Consider the following 19106-nt stretch of genomic DNA (forward strand, 5'->3'; position numbering starts at 1 on the left):
CACACACACACACACACACACACACACACACACACTCGCCTAAGTCCCATTTGGGGTCGCACATCTTAACTCCCACCCTTTGGGGACACCACTTTCTGTATGGTTTAGAAGCAAGCTGGCAACTCAGTTTTACTCCTTCAAGACCACAGAAATAAAAAATCACTTGAGATTTTCATTTTAAGCAACATTTGTTCAGACAGTATTTTTACCCTCACATTGGGGACTGGGGATTTTTAATGTCCCTTTTGGGGTCTTCAGCGATACACAGATAAACAAACTATTTTATGCCACTTTTGGGGACCTTACTTCCATTTGGGGTCTTCAGCAACACACACATACACAAACTATTTTATGCCACTTTTGGGGACCTTACTTCCATTTGGGGTCTTCAGCAACACACACATACACAAACTATTTTATGCCACTTTTGGGGACCTTACTTCCATTTGGGGTCTTCAGCAACACACACATACACAAGTTATTTTATGTCAGTTTTGGGGACCATACTTACCTTTTGGGTCTTCAGCAATACACGCATACACAAATTATGTTATGCCACTTTTGGGGTCGTTACTTCCATTTGGGGTCTTCAGCAATACACACATAATCAAACAATTTTACTTCAATTTTGCGATTATTACTTCATCAAAGTAAGTACAAGGTAATGTTATGATTTAACCATCTAGAAATGTTTTAGTATGCTGCTGCTGCTCAGTGTCACAATGTTAAAAGTCATCTTTTTCTACCCTACCTAACAATATTCATTGCAATTAGGTTTGCTAACTTGACAGAATCCAATGGATTTGCCAGAACTTCAAAGTCAGGTCATTACTTATTATGAAAGAAATCACAACTTATTGTGCCACAGAACCATTTAAATATTCTGATTCTTTTATTCCTACCGTGTTGTTTTTAGCAATTTACATGCACTTCATGTATACACAGGAACTTGCAGCAACAAAGAAACAACAAAATAGACAACAATTCATTAAGTGCTTCTACCTGCAAATGTAAAAAACTTTGATTCCAAATACATTTCATAGAGTGTGAAGTGGACACAATGAAAACCATGTTAAGAAAAAAATGTCAACTTGAAAAGTTTTTTTTCCTCTCAGAATGAGAAAAGGTTGTAGGCAACAAAATTACACCTGCTTACTGAACCTGAAATTTTTTGAGTGCAACGTCTTCAAAACATCTTCAGAACCATTTTACCAGAGAAACAGGAAATTTTAACTCACTGAAATCACAAACAGCCCTCAGTCCTTTGCACAAGCTTTTTTTTTTAAGGCAGTAATGCGATTTCTAACATAATTTTTTACCCCAGTCCAGTTTCTGTCTTTCAGTGCATAGGGTTCTGCATTGATGCATTGAGTGCAGTCCAGCTTCTGAGGCACCTTGCATGTGTTGATGAAACGCATCATGTGTCTTTCAACTGCACGTACCTCATGATCTTCCCACTTACATTTGGCGTTACCTCGGCTGCCTTTGAAGAAAAGAAAACAGACATCAATACACTGCTTAAAACCTTTTCAATATCAAATGTTTTCCTCCTCTACTCAATGAATGTCATGTATTTAATATATATTCTTAGTGCTTATTTGCTGATTATATTGTTTTACGTATAAGAGAGGGCCAGCGTTGAGTGTAAACTAGGTCGCAGGCTGATAGGAAACTGCATGCTTTTGCAGAGCATATGAGCTGCAGGCAGAAAGTGAAACTAAGTAGAGTGTTTGATCGAAACTTAAAGTGTGCGTGACGTCTAGAGGAAATATATAAATAACCAGACTGCCTGCTGCTGCTTCAGACTTGAGCTGATGTCTGTGTGCTTAGTCTCCATTTTCCGGAAAATGTAAAATTAAAGATCATTTTTTGAGTTAGACCACTTTGAGCCGTTAAAAGAATACAAAGAACTGAATTTAATAATTGGTGCCGTGACCCGGGTTCTTTTGCGGCTGAGAGGATTAATTTGGACCTTAAGGTCAGTGTTGGGGAGTAACGGAATACATGTACCGCCGTTACGTATTTAAAATACAAAATATGAGCAACTGTATTCCGTTACAGTTACCGTTTAAAAAGGTGGTATTTAGAATACAGTTACTTTGTTGAAATAAATGGATTACACTGCGGTACTTTCCTGTTTCATATTGTGGTGAGTCAGGACTAAAGAGGACTGTTTGGGTTTTGTTTGACAGCTACGTTCTGTTGTTCCAGACGGCAGCGTTACGGTTGCCATGGTTACAGGGTGACGCTCTCTCTCTCTCTGCGACTGTGGTCGTGTCCAAATTCATGGGCTGCATCCTCCTGAGGACCCAGCCTTTGCGGTCTACGTGGGCCGGGTCCTCAGAAGGTCGGGTAGGCCGGAAGTAAACGGCTGTGAAATGTGACGGTCCAGCCTTCTGACTAGCGTCACCGCTGTCTCGGTGGAGTTTAATAAACTCGGCCGTCTGCTCCTTGCTATCTAAAATATAACAGGACACTGGAGTAAATTCTCGACCGTCTCACACTTTGGTTTAATCAGTTTTCTATTTGACATTTATTCAGCTGTGTGAAAACCACCCGGGGGATTAATAAAGTTTTATTTTATCTAATCTAATAACTTTAATCTCAGCCAAACCGATTTACTCACGAACAAATAAAACACTGAAAAAAGCCCAACAATAACATCTTTAGGTTGTCTAAGTGACTTATATATCACGTTTAACCTGAGTAGCGAAAGTCCGCGGTGATCTGAAAATGATGTGCTGGGAGTTGTGCTGTTCTCTGCGGCTTCAGTAACCCTCGAGCTCCCTAGCTATCGAGCTGGTGGGTAACAGACGTCTCCGAAAACATCGAAGCACTTTTGCAAATATGCGATATCTTGATAAACCGAGCAGATATTTGAAGTATACACAGCTACTTTCTCACCTTAATATATGTTAAAAGTTTATTTTGTGACTCAGAAAGAATAATAAGAGTAATTTTAAAACTTAGTAGCGGCCGCCATTGCTGGGAACTGGAATTGGCTGGGCCGCGCTATGAATTCTGGGATATGGTGGGCCACGAAGGACACACCCGACCCATCCTTCAAATTCGGGGAAAAGGAGGACGCATTTGTCGGCTGCATTCGGAGGAGTCTATGAATTTGGACAGCCTTTGGTGCGTTGCTGTGACGTAATCGGTCTACAAATGCGGCCTCAGGAGGATGCAGCCCATGAATTTGGACACGACCTGTGTGTTTCCTGGGTGAGAGAGCGCCTTTTTGTTGTTGTTGTGCTAAGCTAACAGGCAGAATGCTACAGGTATAGCTCTAAAGAATGTAGCCTCATGGGCAGTGTAGTCTGTGTTGCAGGGAGAATGGACCGCCAAACACGTTATGTGTCTGTGAGCAAGAGGAGGGAGAAAAAGGAAAAGTACGAGCTGTCATCGAGCAATAACGGGAGCTGGAAGCATGTAAATATAATAATAACCACTGCAGCCAAGAAGAGAGCCTGACGAGCCCAGTTGTAAGTAAGCTATTAAGACTCGACTGTACACTGTGTTCGTGTTTTGCTCCGAAAACAATAAGTTCCGTTGGAGCAGCCTTTCAACGCCTCTCTCTGTCTCTCGCAAGAAAAGTTGACCCACACAACAAAGTAAAGCTAGTTTTTGGCTATGAGCCGACACGGACCCCGCCGTATTAGTCAGAGGTCCCTTTACTACGGTTCAGAGCCGCGGACCTTCAGTAATAGTAATAAATCACACAGCAATAGTACATTCACGTAGTTGTAAAAAACATGATAATATATTAAGTAATCCAAAGTATTCAGAATACGTTACTGTCATTGAGTAAAGTAACGGAATACGTAACAGAATACATTTTGGGGCATGTATTCTGTGATCTGTAATGGAATACATTTTAAAAGTAACCTTCCCAACACTGCTTAAGGTATGATCTGATATGAGGCGGACAACAGACCGGTCTAAAAAGATTTAAAGGTAGGCACAAGCCTGTTCAAAGTAAAAGCAAAATCGTGCATATTGGATGAATTCCAAATTATTTGTTCGCCGAGTTGATGATCGTCACCATCAAAAATTTCCTCAGTAGTGGTGAAATTAAACTAAACTTAATCATTTATAACCACATGACCCATCACCTTTTCACTTCATTAATTCACTGAACCATATTTATTTTTCTGTGCCAATGTATAAAGTTTATGTTTATGCCAAAACAAATTGGTCGGTACCGTTTTTCAAGGGAGGACTGAAAGAAGTCCTTGGAGATGAAGACGTCCCTGGCCCTCTGTCTCCATCCTGATCCATTGTCTCATTCTCTGGTGTTTTTATTGCCTCCAGAGCTGATTGAAGAGGCTCACTCTCATCGCTTGAGTTATCTGAATTTTCCAGATCAACTTTTTCTAAAGGTTAAATGAAAATAAAACACCGCCAGAGCATTTAATAATTAAAAATAATAATAAATTATTATATTTTAGAGCATCCTAATAAAATTTACACTCTTACCTTCAGGGTCAATTTCAATATCATCAAGTGTTTGGCCTTTATAATTTGAAACAGTTCCATTCTCCAGTGCCAAAAGCAATTTGCTCATCTTAGCAAGCTGAAGTGTTCCCTGAGGCAACCGGTAATACTGCCTGTGCACACGTATGTCATGACCCAGAAAGTCTGCTAGTTGATCTGCTTCATTTTCTTGAAGATTAAGCACCTGCGACATTGTTGCGATATGTTTTCGGAGCCTTGTTGATGTTAAGATTTCAGGGTGTTTTGCTCCACTCTCCTTTGCAAACATTTGGATACAGTCTCTTCCTCGATAGGCAGATAAAGCTCCTGGTCTAGCAAACATGTAAATGTTCTCTTTGGGGACGCCACAAGATTCACGAGTTTTCACAAGGAGCTCCATTGCAGAGACCATTGATGGTTTTAGGAGAATAGGAACTCCTCTCCCTCGTTTTCCACGGATTTCTACTCTGGTGAAGAAATCACACATTTTTTTCTCAAGTGAGGTCAGACAAGCCGCCATGTCCATATTGATTTCTGACTTTTTTCTGTCTTTAAAGGTGGACACCTCCATTCTTGATACCTCTCCTTCTCTTCTTCTGTTAAAAATGATCACTTGAGCAAGTGTCACTTTGGCAAGCATTGCATAGCTGTATGGAGTTGGAGTCAACCTCAGCATTCTTTCCGCACCGCTTTTAACAGTCTCCATATGGCGATCCAAGCATTTGACATCATCTGTTAAAGGTAAAATCTGTGGTGCATTCCACTTAGACTCCTTCATGGTTGTTGTTGCACCTCTGGTGATCAGTCCCTTCCATCTAAAATTTTTGATAGCCTTAAATTCTCTGGCAAATTGCACAAGGCTTGAGTCTCTGTCTTCTAAGGACAAATTGTCAGTCTCTACAAGCTCACAGATAATTCCCAGATTGTTGCCAATTTTTAGAGCTAAGGTAGGTTTCTGGAACGTATTTCTTTCAGGACTGTACCCAGCCACCTCTTTCACTGCAGATATCAAATGGTTGAAGTTTGCAGGATAAATCAGTTCCTCTGCTTTTTGAATGGGGGTATTCTTCTGAGCTATAAGCAGCAGTCGCCCAAGTTCCCTAAGCCTTTGCCTTATGTAGTCATGTCTGTTCTTTCTTGAACCATTTAGATCATAAAGGTGCTGTCCAAACTGAAGAAGAAGTTGGTCATTTTGGATTAATTGAGTTACCTCGTCATATTTCATGCAGGAAATCACAGTTTTCAAGCCCTCTCCAATGTCACGAGCAACAGCAGTTTTCAGTGCACATTTGGATCGAACCCACTGCTTCCCACTCTGGGAGTTTTCTTCACTTTCTTTCTTTGCTGGGCATATTCTCATGTGCTTCCACAGTGTTTTCTTAGAATAGAGTCCCTGGCAGTGATAACAATGAATGTAATTAATGCCCTCTGTGGATTTCTTTGGTCTATAGCAGGCCTGTAGCTCACCAGCCCCCCTCTTCACAACACTGGCATTATGGGCAAAATTTCCACGTCTTCTAAGGATGTTCAACCTATTGCGTCTCTCTCTTGAATTTTTGGGATATTGAAATGCACGAGCAACCTCTTCCTTATTTTTATGTACAGTCTCCAGGTGTCGTGCAATTTTTGATGTAGGTTGGAGACAAAACAAACAATAGTTTCTCTTATCATACACACGGCGACTTCCAGACTTTGAAGGTGGTAACACTTTGATTGAGTCCAAAATCTGTTCAGTTCTACTTTTCTTCGGTGTACTTTCATTGCTATTTGTTGCACTGTGGGACGAGAGCTTTCTCTTTCTTGGAGTTTTTGAGATCCTCTTCTTAAAAGTTGTGGCACCATTCCCTTTATTTAAAATTTCTGAATAATTATCTAGTTTTTGTGGAGATAAATCAGGGTATTGCAGAGAAGGCAGAGACTTCTGTGCAGTTGGATAAAGAGGTTCATCTTCATCTAGCTGAGAGGAACTTCCTTCAGTGTCTGGAACATAATCAACATCACTATAGTCTGTGTGATCGGATTCATCAGAAGACGTTTCTGTATATGTTGAGACCTTGGGGGAAAAAAATAACATCTCTTTAAGTTTTAAGACATGATAGAAGTATTTTTTGTGACAGATTAAAAGTTAGAACCATTTAAAGATAAATAAAACATGTATATTAAACATTTTCCACCTGTTTTTGTCTTGAGGACCTCTTTTTTGAGTATTCAACGAAGCAATTCTCAGATGCTGGTTGAAGTAATGATGTTGTGGCAACTATAGGAGGAACTGCAGCCTTAAACGATGGACAAAAAACAAAAACGGAATTTCTAAAAGTATCATATTATTACAACATATTTTTGATATCTATAAAACCAAATAAGGAAATATTGAACTGTAAAAGTAATACTGGTTATAGCATAAAATTCAACACTGGAATTACTGAAAAAAAAAAATATGTCATTTAGTAAAAAAGGTTGCATAGGGTATTTTTTTAAGAGGGATATGAAAATTAATATTAAAACAAACCTAAACTGCAAAGCAGTGTACTTGTTTAAATTCAAAGACTTGTTACCATTACTTCAGCTACCTTCTGTGCATTTTCCAGAGTTTCCCTGGTCCTCTCCAAGGAGAAATCATCAGAATAATGTAGTGGCTATGAAGATACAGAAATTCATTATATAGCAGACATATTTAACAATAATAAACAATCTTTGAGTTTTCAATTACACAGTACTTGTATGGACAGAACTTTGTTAAATTAGTTAGGTAATAAATGTATTGCATGTATAAGAAAAAGCATCATGTAAACAAATGACAGCCTAACAGTAACTGTTATGCTTATTGTAGCTGTTAGCTAAAACCACTAATTTAGCTTAGTTTGCCCTGGGTTCAGCTTTGACAAATATGATCGACTGTTGTTATTATTATTAGGCCTCAGACTTATAACTTTTGGGGACATTTCTAACACAAATACACTCTGCTTTAACCTAAGTGAGGACAGTAAATGGCAAACTGAACTAAGGCTACTCATAAGATACTGATGAGAACGTAACACTTACCTGAGTGCAGTGTTCAAGATCGCCGGTTTGGCTGCTGATCTCAAGAGTAGACTTATCCTGAAAACAGAGACATGACTTCACTTACAACTACAAAAACATCACCAACTACAGTCATCATTAGGCCTCACACTTATAACTTTTGGGGACGTTTCTAACACAAATACACTCTGCTTTAACATAAGGCTCCCCTAAATTGACCGTGTGCTTCGTGTTGTGCGTGCCCGCATCTGTGCATTTCATGGAGTCTGTGTAGAAATGACTAATAAGACAAGGCTGCAAACTATTCTCACAGACTTCAAATGTGAAATTGAATCCAATAAGATGGAGGATGATTTTGGGCAAAATACATATAAAAAAAATCGATTCTGGATTTTAATGAATCGATATCACGTTATCCAAGCCAGAATCGATTTTAATCAATGAATCAATTATTAAAACCCACCCCTACTAACAACTACAAAAACATCATCAACTACAGTCATCATTAGGCCTCACACTTAGAACTTTTGGGGACGTTTCTAACACAAATACACTCTGCTTTAACCTAAGTGAGGACAGTAAATGGCAAACTGAACTAAGGCTACTCATAAGATACTGATGAGAACATAACACTTACCTGAGTGCAGTGTTCAAGATCGCCGGTTTGGCTGCTGATCTCAAGAGTAGACTTATCCTGAAAACAGAGACATGACTTCACTTACAACTACAAAAACATCACCAACTACAGTCATCATTAGGCCTCACACTTATAACTTTTGGGGACGTTTCTAACACATATACACTCTGCTTTAACCCTTTAAGACCTACCATAGAACCAAGTCCGCCAGAGCTTATATTATATTTTTACATGCTGTGGAGCCATTTTTGGGAGCATTTCAAGTTGCTATACATCAATACAACCATTATAGCCCAAATATTAATAATACGTATGCATTAAGTGCATAGAAATTACATAAATTGCAAGAAAGTGCAATAAACTACAAAAAAATTTAAAATCGTTTTTGTTTTTTTAACATATATTTCTAGTTAGAGAAATTTAAGAGGCTTATCCCTCAAAACTGTAAATACAAAAAAGTTGCACAAAATAGTTTCCCACCACAGGAATTTTATTTTAAGTGTCTTCATAGTTTTATTTTTGAAATACACCAATTTTTATATACTGCAGGAAAATGAAAATAAATATTATAGTGCAAATTTGCAAAAAAAGCAGCATATGCATCAAAATAAACTATTTCCAGCAGTGCAATATTAGTCCTAAGCATCCCAGAAACAACACAGAAAGTCATAAAGTCAAACATAACTTTTAAAAACACCAGTATAGGCTCATGAGGCCCTGATGGTAAAAAACTACATTTCCGCAAAAATGACGTCACTTCCGGTTTCGGGCAGGTAATGGAGGACATGCAATAGCTCAAGCTGACGTCTATTCTAACGTACGAAGTGTTATGAACAGCTGATCGGATCGGCAAAGCGTGTTTCTGGAATATTATGTTTTTGTTGATGCAAGAGCTTTTTATGCCGTTTTTGCAAAGCTATATGTGGAAAGAAACCGTGACCTAGGAATAGCTGATGGCATAAGATGTAAGTACAACTCCTCCGGTTTCATATTGCAAAAAACAATTATTGCGCTAGCTTACGTGGTTGCAGTTCTACAAGGATTTAAAAGTAGTTGCGCAAAACGGAGCGTGCCCGCTCTGACCGGTTTTAAAGGGTTAACCTAAGTGAGGACAGTAAATGGCAAACTGAACTAAGGCTACTCATAAGATACTGATGAGAACGTAACACTTACCTGAGTGCAGTGTTCAAGATCGCCGGTTTGGCTGCTGATCTCAAGAGTAGACTTATCCTGAAAACAGAGACATGACTTCACTTACAACTACAAAAACATCACCAACTACAGTCATCATTAGGCCTCACACTTATAACTTTTGGGGACGTTTCTAACACAAATACACTCTGCTTTAACCTAAGGCTCCCCTAAATTGACCGTGTGCTTCGTGTTGTGCGTGCCCGCATCTGTGCATTTCATGGAGTCTGTGTAGAAATGACTAATAAGACAAGGCTGCAAACTATTCTCACAGACTTCAAATGTGAAATTGAAACCAATAAGATGGAGGATGATTTTGGGCAAAGTACATTTATATAAAAAAAAAATCGATTCTGGATTTTAATGAATCGATATCACGTTATCCAAGCCAGAATCGATTTTAATCAATGAATCAATTATTAAAACCCACCCCTACTAACAACTACAAAAACATCATCAACTACAGTCATCATTACGCCTCACACTTATAACTTTTGGGGACGTTTCTAACACAAATACACTCTGCTTTAACCTAAGTGAGGACAGTAAATGGCAAACTGAACTAAGGCTACTCATAAGATACTGATGAGAACATAACACTTACCTGAGTGCATTGTTCAAGATCGCCGGTTTGGCTGCTGATGTCATAGGTAGATTTATCCTGAAAACAGAGACATGACTTCACTTACAACTACAAAAACATCACCAACTACAGTCATCATTAGGCCTCACACTTATAACTTTTGGGGACGTTTCCAACACAAATACACTCTGCTTTAACCTAAGCCTCCCCTAAATTGACCGTGTGCTTCGTGTTGTGCGTGCCCGCATCTGTGCATTTCATGGTGTCTGTGTAGAAATGACTAGTAAGACAAAGCTGCAAACTATTGTCAGACTTCAAATGTGCACTTGAATCCAATAAGATGGAGAAGGATCTCTCTCTCTCTCCCTCCAGCTCTGTTGATGTGCCACTGGGAGTGTAACGACTGCTCCTCCCCCCTCTGCTCAACAAACACGTGGCTGCTTTTGCATTCGTCCCCTCGCTGCTCAGAGCAAACACAAGGCTCATGTGCAGAGTGAAGCAAAAAAAAAAAAAAACATTTAGAGAGATTTAGAGAAAGGAAAAAAAAAACGGGGCAGGCTTCAGTTGTTCACTTCAAGGAGGCGGCTCTACGGGCCGTTTTGTTTGCCACCGACACACACACACACAGTATATATATATTCTCAATCACATTCACACCAATCTCTTATATCAGTTCCACTACATCAAGACTATTTTATGGTGATTAGCCGTTTTATTACCATGTATTTTGCAAGGTAAGATAACCATGTCCTGCATTCAAAACCACTGAAAGTGTCTATGGTGGTGCTGTACCTAATATTGTGCTCATTTGATCCAAAACCTATTTTTACTTTATTTTGAAGGCAGAGGCTTAGATCCATTAGGTATTCACGAGAAAAGCCTTATCACATGTCAGGATTACAGTATATGGAAAATATGTGATTATAATGGGAGTCAAAGGGGCCCAAAATGGTACAAGGGTAACAGGAGGTAGTACATATGTGGATCTCCTTACCTATACACCACACCATAGAGGGGATCAAATACACTCTGCTTTAACCTAAGTGAGGACAGTAAATGGCAAGCTGAACTAAGGCTACTCATAAGATACTGATGAGAACGTAACACTTACCTGAGTGCAGTGTTCAAGATCGCCGGTTTGGCTGCTGATCTCAAGAGTAGACTTATCCTGAAAACAGAGACATGACTTCACTTACAACTACAAAAACATCACCAACTACAGTCATCATTAGGCCTCACACTTATAACTTTTGGGGACGTTTCTAACACAAATACACTCTGCTTTAACCTAAGGCTCCCCTAAATTGACCGTGTGCTTCGTGTTGTGCGTGCCCGCATCTGTGCATTTCATGGAGTCTGTGTAGAAATGACTAATAAGACAAGGCTGCAAACTATTCTCACAGACTTCAAATGTGAAATTGAATCCAATAAGATGGAGGATGATTTTGGGCAAAATACATATAAAAAAAATCGATTCTGGATTTTAATGAATCGATATCACGTTATCCAAGCCAGAATCGATTTTAATCAATGAATCAATTATTAAAACCCACCCCTACTAACAACTACAAAAACATCATCAACTACAGTCATCATTAGGCCTCACACTTATAACTTTTGGGGACGTTTCTAACACAAATACACTCTGCTTTAACCTAAGTGAGGACAGTAAATGGCAAACTGAACTAAGGCTACTCATAAGATACTGATGAGAACATAACACTTACCTGAGTGCAGTGTTCAAGATCGCCGGTTTGGCTGCTGATCTCAAGAGTAGACTTATCCTGAAAACAGAGACATGACTTCACTTACAACTACAAAAACATCACCAACTACAGTCATCATTAGGCCTCACACTTATAACTTTTGGGGACGTTTCTAACACATATACACTCTGCTTTAACCCTTTAAGACCTACCATAGAACCAAGTCCGCCAGAGCTTATATTATATTTTTACATGCTGTGGAGCCATTTTTGGGAGCATTTCAAGTTGCTATACATCAATACAACCATTATAGCCCAAATATTAATAATACGTATGCATTAAGTGCATAGAAATTACATAAATTGCAAGAAAGTGCAATAAACTACAAAAAAATTGAAAATCGTTTTTGTTTTTTTAACATATATTTCTAGTTAGAGAAATTTAAGAGGCTTATCCCTCAAAACTGTAAATACAAAAAAGTTGCACAAAATAGTTTCCCACCACAGGAATTTTATTTTAAGTGTCTTCATAGTTTTATTTTTGAAATACACCAATTTTTATATACTGCAGGAAAATGAAAATAAATATTATAGTGCAAATTTGCAAAAAAAGCAGCATATGCATCAAAATAAACTATTTCCAGCAGTGCAATTTTAGTCCTAAGCATCCCAGAAACGACACAGAAAGTCATAAAGTCAAACATAACTTTTAAAAACACCAGTAACACCGTTTCTAACACAAATACACTCTGCTTTAACCTAAGGCTCCCCTAAATTGACCGTGTGCTTCATGTTGTGCGTGCCCGCATCTGTGCATTTCATGGAGTCTGTGTAGAAATGACTAATAAGACAAGGCTGCAAACTATTCTCACAGACTTCAAATGTGAAATTGAATCCAATAAGATGGAGGATGATTTTGGGCAAAATACATATAAAAAAAATCGATTCTGGATTTTAATGAATCGATATCACGTTATCCAAGCCAGAATCGATTTTAATCAATGAATCAATTATTAAAACCCACCCCTACTAACAACTACAAAAACATCATCAACTACAGTCATCATTACGCCTCACACTTATAACTTTTGGGGACGTTTCGAACACAAATACACTCTGCTTTAACCTAAGTGAGGACAGTAAATGGCAAACTGAACTAAGGCTACTCATAAGATACTGATGAGAACATAACACTTACCTGAGTGCAGTGTTCAAGATCGCCGGTTTGGCTGCTGATCTCATAGGTAGATTTATCCTGAAAACAGAGACATGACTTCACTTACAACTACAAAAACATCACCAACTACAGTCATCATTAGGCCTCACACTTATAACTTTTGGGGACGTTTCTAACACAAATACACTCTGCTTTAACCTAAGCCTCCCCTAAATTGACCGTGCGCTTCGTGTTGTGCGTGCCCGCGTCTGTGCATTTCATGGTGTCTGTGTAGAAATGACTAGTAAGACAAAGCTGCAAACTATTGTCAGACTTCAAATGTGCACTTGAATCCAATAAGATGGAGAAGGATCTCTCTCTCTCTCCCTCCAGCTCTGTTGATGTGCCACTGGGAGTGTAACGACTGCTCCTCCCCCCTCTGCTCAACAAACACGTGGCTGCTTTTGCATTCGTCCCCTCGCTGCTCAGAGCAAACACAAGGCTCATGTGCAGAGTGAAGCAAAAAAAAAAAAAACATTTAGAGAGATTTAGAGAAAGGAAAAAAAAAACGGGGCAGGCTTCAGTTGTTCACTTCAAGGAGGCGGCTCTACGGGCCGTTTTGTTTGCCACCGACACACACACACAGTATATATATATTCTCAATCACATTCACACCAATCTCTTATATCAGTTCCACTACATCAAGACTATTTTATGGTGATTAGCCGTTTTATTACCATGTATTTTGCAAGGTAAGATAACCATGTCCTGCATTCAAAACCACTGAAAGTGTCTATGGTGGTGCTGTACCTAATATTGTGCTCATTTGATCCAAAACCTATTTTTACTTTATTTTGAAGGCAGAGGCTTAGATCCATTAGGTATTCACGAGAAAAGCCTTATCACATGTCAGGATTACAGTATATGGAAAATATGTGATTATAATGGGAGTCAATGGGGCCCAAAATGGTACAAGGGTAACAGGAGGTAGTACATATGTGAATCTCCTTACCTATACACCACACCATAGAGGGGATCAAATACACTCTGCTTTAACCTAAGTGAGGACAGTAAATGGCAAACTGAACTAAGGCTACTCATAAGATACTGATGAGAACGTAACACTTACCTGAGTGCAGTGTTCAAGATCGCCGGTTTGGCTGCTGATCTCAAGAGTAGACTTATCCTGAAAACAGAGACATGACTTCACTTACAACTACAAAAACATCACCAACTACAGTCATCATTAGGCCTCACACTTATAACTTTTGGGGACGTTTCTAACACAAATACACTCTGCTTTAACCTAAGGCTCCCCTAAATTGACCGTGTGCTTCGTGTTGTGCGTGCCCGCATCTGTGCATTTCATGGAGTCTGTGTAGAAATGACTAATAAGACAAGGCTGCAAACTATTCTCACAGACTTCAAATGTGAAATTGAATCCAATAAGATGGAGGATGATTTTGGGCAAAATACATATAAAAAAAAATCGATTCTGGATTTTAATGAATCGATATCACGTTATCCAAGCCAGAATCAATTTTAATCAATGAATCAATTATTAAAACCCACCCCTACTAACAACTACAAAAACATCATCAACTACAGTCATCATTAGGCCTCACACTTATAACTTTTGGGGACGTTTCTAACACATATACACTCTGCTTTAACCCTTTAAGACCTACCATAGAACCAAGTCCGCCAGAGCTTATATTATATTTTTACATGCTGTGGAGCCATTTTTGGGAGCATTTCAAGTTGCTATACATCAATACAACTATTATAGCCCAGATTTTAATAATATGTCTGCATTAAGTGCATAGTAATTACATAAATTGCAAAAAAGTGCAATAAACTACAAAAAAATTGAAAATCGTTTTTGTTTTTAACATATATTTCTAGTTAGAGAAATTTAAGAGGCTTATCCCGCAAAACTGTAAATACAAAAAAGTTGCACAAAATAGTGTCCCACCACAGGAAATTTATTTTGAGTGTCTTCATAGTTTTATTTTTGAAATACACCAATTTTTATACACTGCAGGAAAAATGAAAATAAATATTATAGTGCAAATTTGCAAAAAAAGCAGCATATGCATCAAAATAAACTATTTCCAGCAGTGCAATTTTAGTCCTAAGCATCCCAGAAACAACACAGAAAGTCATAAAGTCAAACATAACTTTTAAAAACACCAGTAACACCGTTTCTAACACAAATACACTCTGCTTTAACCTAAGGCTCCCCTAAATTGACCGTGTGCTTCGTGTTGTGCGTGCCCGCATCTGTGCATTTCATGGAGTCTGTGTAGAAATGACTAATAAGACAAGGCTGCAAACTATTCTCACAGACTTCAAATGTGAAATTGAATCCAATAAGATGGAGGATGATTTTGGGCAAAATACATATAAAAAAATCGATTCTGGATTTTAATGAATCGATATCACGTTATCCAAGCCAGAATCGATTGTAATCAATGAATCAATTATTAAAACCCACCCCTACTAACAAGTACAAAAACATCATCAACTACAGTCATCATTAGGCCTCACACTTATAACTTTTGGGGACGTTTCTAACACAAATACACTCTGCTTTAACCTAAGTGAGGACAGTAAATGGCAAACTGAACTAAGGCTACTCATAAGATACTGATGAGAACATAACACTTACCTGAGTGCATTGTTCAAGATCGCCGGTTTGGCTGCTGATCTCATAGGTAGATTTATCCTGAAAACAGAGACATGACTTCACTTACAACTACAAAAACATCACCAACTACAGTCATCATTAGGCCTCACACTTATAACTTTTGGGGACGTTTCTAACACAAATACACTCTGCTTTAACCTAAGTGAGGACAGTAAATGGCAAACTGAACTAAGGCTACTCATAAGATGCTCATTAGATACTGATGAGAACACATTATGTGCTAACACTGCTGAAAAGCTGTGTGTGTTGAGACAACAACCAGAAATAAAAAGACCGACAAGGTGGCTCAACCCCTCCTCCCCACCCCTCAACATTTTTATTTCTGGTTGTCGTCTCAACAAACAAACACAGAAGCAGCTCTTCAGTGGTGTCCTGTACAAAATGACAACAACAAGTCAGTAAGGACCCAGTACAGGCTTTAATGCATGGTCAGCGTGATGAGCCAATGCAGCGGCCCCACAGACCACACCCCACCATACGAGTATATTCACTGATATTAAATACTATTATCTCATCGAAATACAAAACATACTTTGTATTTCAACTCAAAAATAAAAACATCATGTTCTGAAGAGGTTTAAGAAAAACTTGAAGAGGTTTAAAATTTAAGCTGTTTTAACAGTACAGTTTATGTGATATCTTTGGGCCAAAATCAAATATAGTTAGACTTATTTGACATCATGTGCAGCAATAGTGCAATGCAATAGTTTACCATCTTGCGCCAAGGCCAGTCAGCTTTCCCGTAGTCATAAGTTATTTCTTCTCCTGGGTCAATGTCACGTAAGGCAAACAGGCAAAGATGTGGCCTTCCTTCAACTTCAACTGTTTTCATCTTACAGCTAGGCCTTCGGTGGTCATCATTCACAAGCCTTCCTAATGACTTGTCTTCAACAGAAGCATCAATGCTTGAAGAAAAAAATCGCATCAACAATAGAGTAAATCAACATACTGTGTGGCATGTTACATAAATAGATATTTGTAGTAGTGTATTAAGTATAGCATAGATCCAAAATACACTGTAACATGAAATATTGTCTTACCACCAAGAGGTTCCTTTCCATTTGAAATCAAATAAGAACACTTCCACCATATCATTGAACTTGTTTTTTTCAAGATAAGGATCTGCTTTGCAAAGTTCTCCACAGTATTCAAGAACAAATTCCCCCTGTTTGAAAAACTGTGAGGCAATTACACCACGACCTTTAAAAGAAGAAAATATTGCTCTAGTTTAAAAAAAAAAAAACGTTTCCACCAATTGTAAGACATTTTAAAACTTATGAATAAAGTTACTCTTCTTTACACAGCCTATTAAAAAACTATAACATAAACACTTGATAAATGCAAATGACATGAGCAAGGTTATCAGTACTAAATGTCTAATTTGCATACAGGAGCAAAGTGTTACTGATTATGCCTGCTGTAATTATCAAAATGCACAAATTACACTATACCTTTGCATGGGCTGATGAATTGCTCTGTTAGACCAGTCTTGTCAGTTTTCAGCTTAATATAGTGTTCTGCATCATGTTGAGGATTAACTCTTTTCCTTCTTCTACCTGATGTTTCCATCATAATATCAAATGCAAGATTTCTTTTCTGTAAAAAGAGATTTAAAGACCTAATTATTCCATGTGTTCACCAACTCCAAATTAAAATACAGTATGCCTTTTCTTAAACGCTTATGATAAAATATAAATATTTGATAAATTATTAAAAATATTTGTTAATTACTAAAGCACACTATCAAATCTCATGATTACATTAAAGATTACACTGAAATTTAACATTTGTACTTTTTCTTGGCTTTTTTCTGTTTTATTCGATTGACTCAGTAAAGAATGGCAGGAAAGCGGGGCAGAAAGAGAGGGGGAAGACACTGGGCAAAGGACTCGAACTCAGGCTGGTGTCAAGAAAAAAAAAAAGCTCAAGCTGGTGTCGAGGCCACCACGAAAACAGCTAACAAAAAAATGTCACCACGCTAATGCTGTTCACAAGACAGCAAAAATCAGCGATCTGGAGAAAATTGTCTTGTTATCATTCCCCCTTACATTTTATTACTCTGATTTCAATGTTAGCTCGTTTGGGCTTTATCAAGGGCACACCTAGCTAACCAATATCAGCATTCATCTTGAAATAACTTTCTTACATTCAGACAGAAAATACTGACATTTCTTTTTGTCGTGTAATTTCCTTTTCAGCAGAAACCTAAAGGCATGGCAATAACAAACTAAATGTCTTAAGCTAATTTTCATACCTTTAAAGCTGCTCCATGCGCTGCTGCTCTCCGATGGTCACCTCGATGACTGTGATCCAAAGCTATTGTGACCCTCCCCCACCCGCCTCTTCTTTCGCGCCTCTCCTTCGCGCCTCTCCCTTTCGCGCGCCTCCCGCCCGCCTACCGGCAGGCGCTTGCCGCACCCTGCCCCGCCCCGCCCACATATCTAAAAAAAAAAAAAAAAATCGGAGAAACCAACGCTTTTTGCAAAGCCTAATGGCAAGATTATGATTATGCACTTAAAGATGTTCAATCAGTCAGTTCAGTATTATTTTAATTATTAATTTAATTAATTATTATTTTAATCACTGTTTAACTTATCAAAATTTTTTAAAAAAAATCAATATATTAATCTGCAAAAATTAAATCAATTTCTAAATGTAATTTCTCAGTTTCCTTGCTATAAAGTATAGAGGAACTAATGTTCGGGGTTTTGTACACAGTGAATAAAATTGTCAAATGAGAAATATAAGAGATGCCTTACTATTCCACTGTTAATTTAAGTATTACTTTTACCTTTTAAATGTTCTAGTATTATAAGTTTTTTTGTTTTGCTGCATTTTATTTCACACTATTTTCTATGTTTAAAAACAGTCTAAAATATGTAAAGACTTAAATTAGGTAATAAACACTTTATCTTAGTCTCTCCAACAAGCTCTAGATCTTCCCCAGAGAGATCCCAGTCAGTGGAATATGCCCAGGGAGGCACCCAGTAGGCATCCTGGTCATTTTGATGTGGTGGAGCAGTGTCTCTCTTTCAAGCACCCCTCAGATGACAGAGCTCTGCACAGTACCATAGACCTAGAGGAGCTAACTCTAATCACAGCCGCTTCACACTCAGCTGCAAACCACTCTAGTGCACACTGAAGGTCATGGCCTTAAGAAGCCTGAAGTACCATGTCATTTTCCAAAGATGAGACCCCAAGGTTCACAAACCAGACACCATTTCATCCATGAAAACCACCAACAGAATCCGTGACAAAGGTCAGCCTAGGCAGAGTTTAACCTTCCCTGGGAACAACTTCAGCTTTGTGTCAAGAATGCAAACACAGCTCTCGCTTTGGGAATACAAAGCAAATCAGGTTACCAGAGGGCTCATAATTGGTTTATTTCTCTCAATCCAATTGAAAGTTTTCTATACTCTGTGATTGGGATTATTGTCTTGCCTGAAAATCCACACTTGTCTTTTCTTCAGATTCTTTTGAACAACTGTCCAGGTACACTTCTCCATTCATTTATCCTACAATTAAATAAAGTCTACCACTACCTTATGGTGTAAGACAGCCCCCACCATAGTGTCTCCATGTACAAACTTTTCTTTTTGCACAGTGTTTTTGAGGGTGATGTGGAGAACA

At 38.3% G+C, this 19106-nt stretch overlaps 1 protein-coding gene across 1 annotated transcript; it reads right to left on the bottom strand.

Moving 5' to 3' along the window:
- Nucleotides 1-1417: 1417 nt before the first annotated feature.
- On the bottom strand, nucleotides 1418-17045 carry LOC148100497 (uncharacterized). The gene is made up of 12 exons (XM_087847912.1): nucleotides 16928-17045; nucleotides 16517-16676; nucleotides 16189-16381; nucleotides 13896-13952; nucleotides 12788-12865; nucleotides 11633-11689; nucleotides 11017-11073; nucleotides 9927-9983; nucleotides 9305-9361; nucleotides 8132-8188; nucleotides 7516-7572; nucleotides 1418-1483 (listed from the first exon to the last, which is right to left on the bottom strand). Exons 1-12 carry the CDS (start codon nucleotides 17043-17045, stop codon nucleotides 1418-1420), a joined length of 1014 nt encoding a protein of 337 aa, XP_087704038.1.
- Between the last annotated feature and the right edge of the window lie 2061 nt (nucleotides 17046-19106).

The sequence above is a fragment of the Neolamprologus brichardi genome, chromosome 11 (genome assembly GCF_056152115.1).
Source record: "Neolamprologus brichardi isolate AB-2024 chromosome 11, ASM5615211v1, whole genome shotgun sequence".
NCBI classification, from domain to species: domain Eukaryota; kingdom Metazoa; phylum Chordata; class Actinopteri; order Cichliformes; family Cichlidae; genus Neolamprologus; species Neolamprologus brichardi.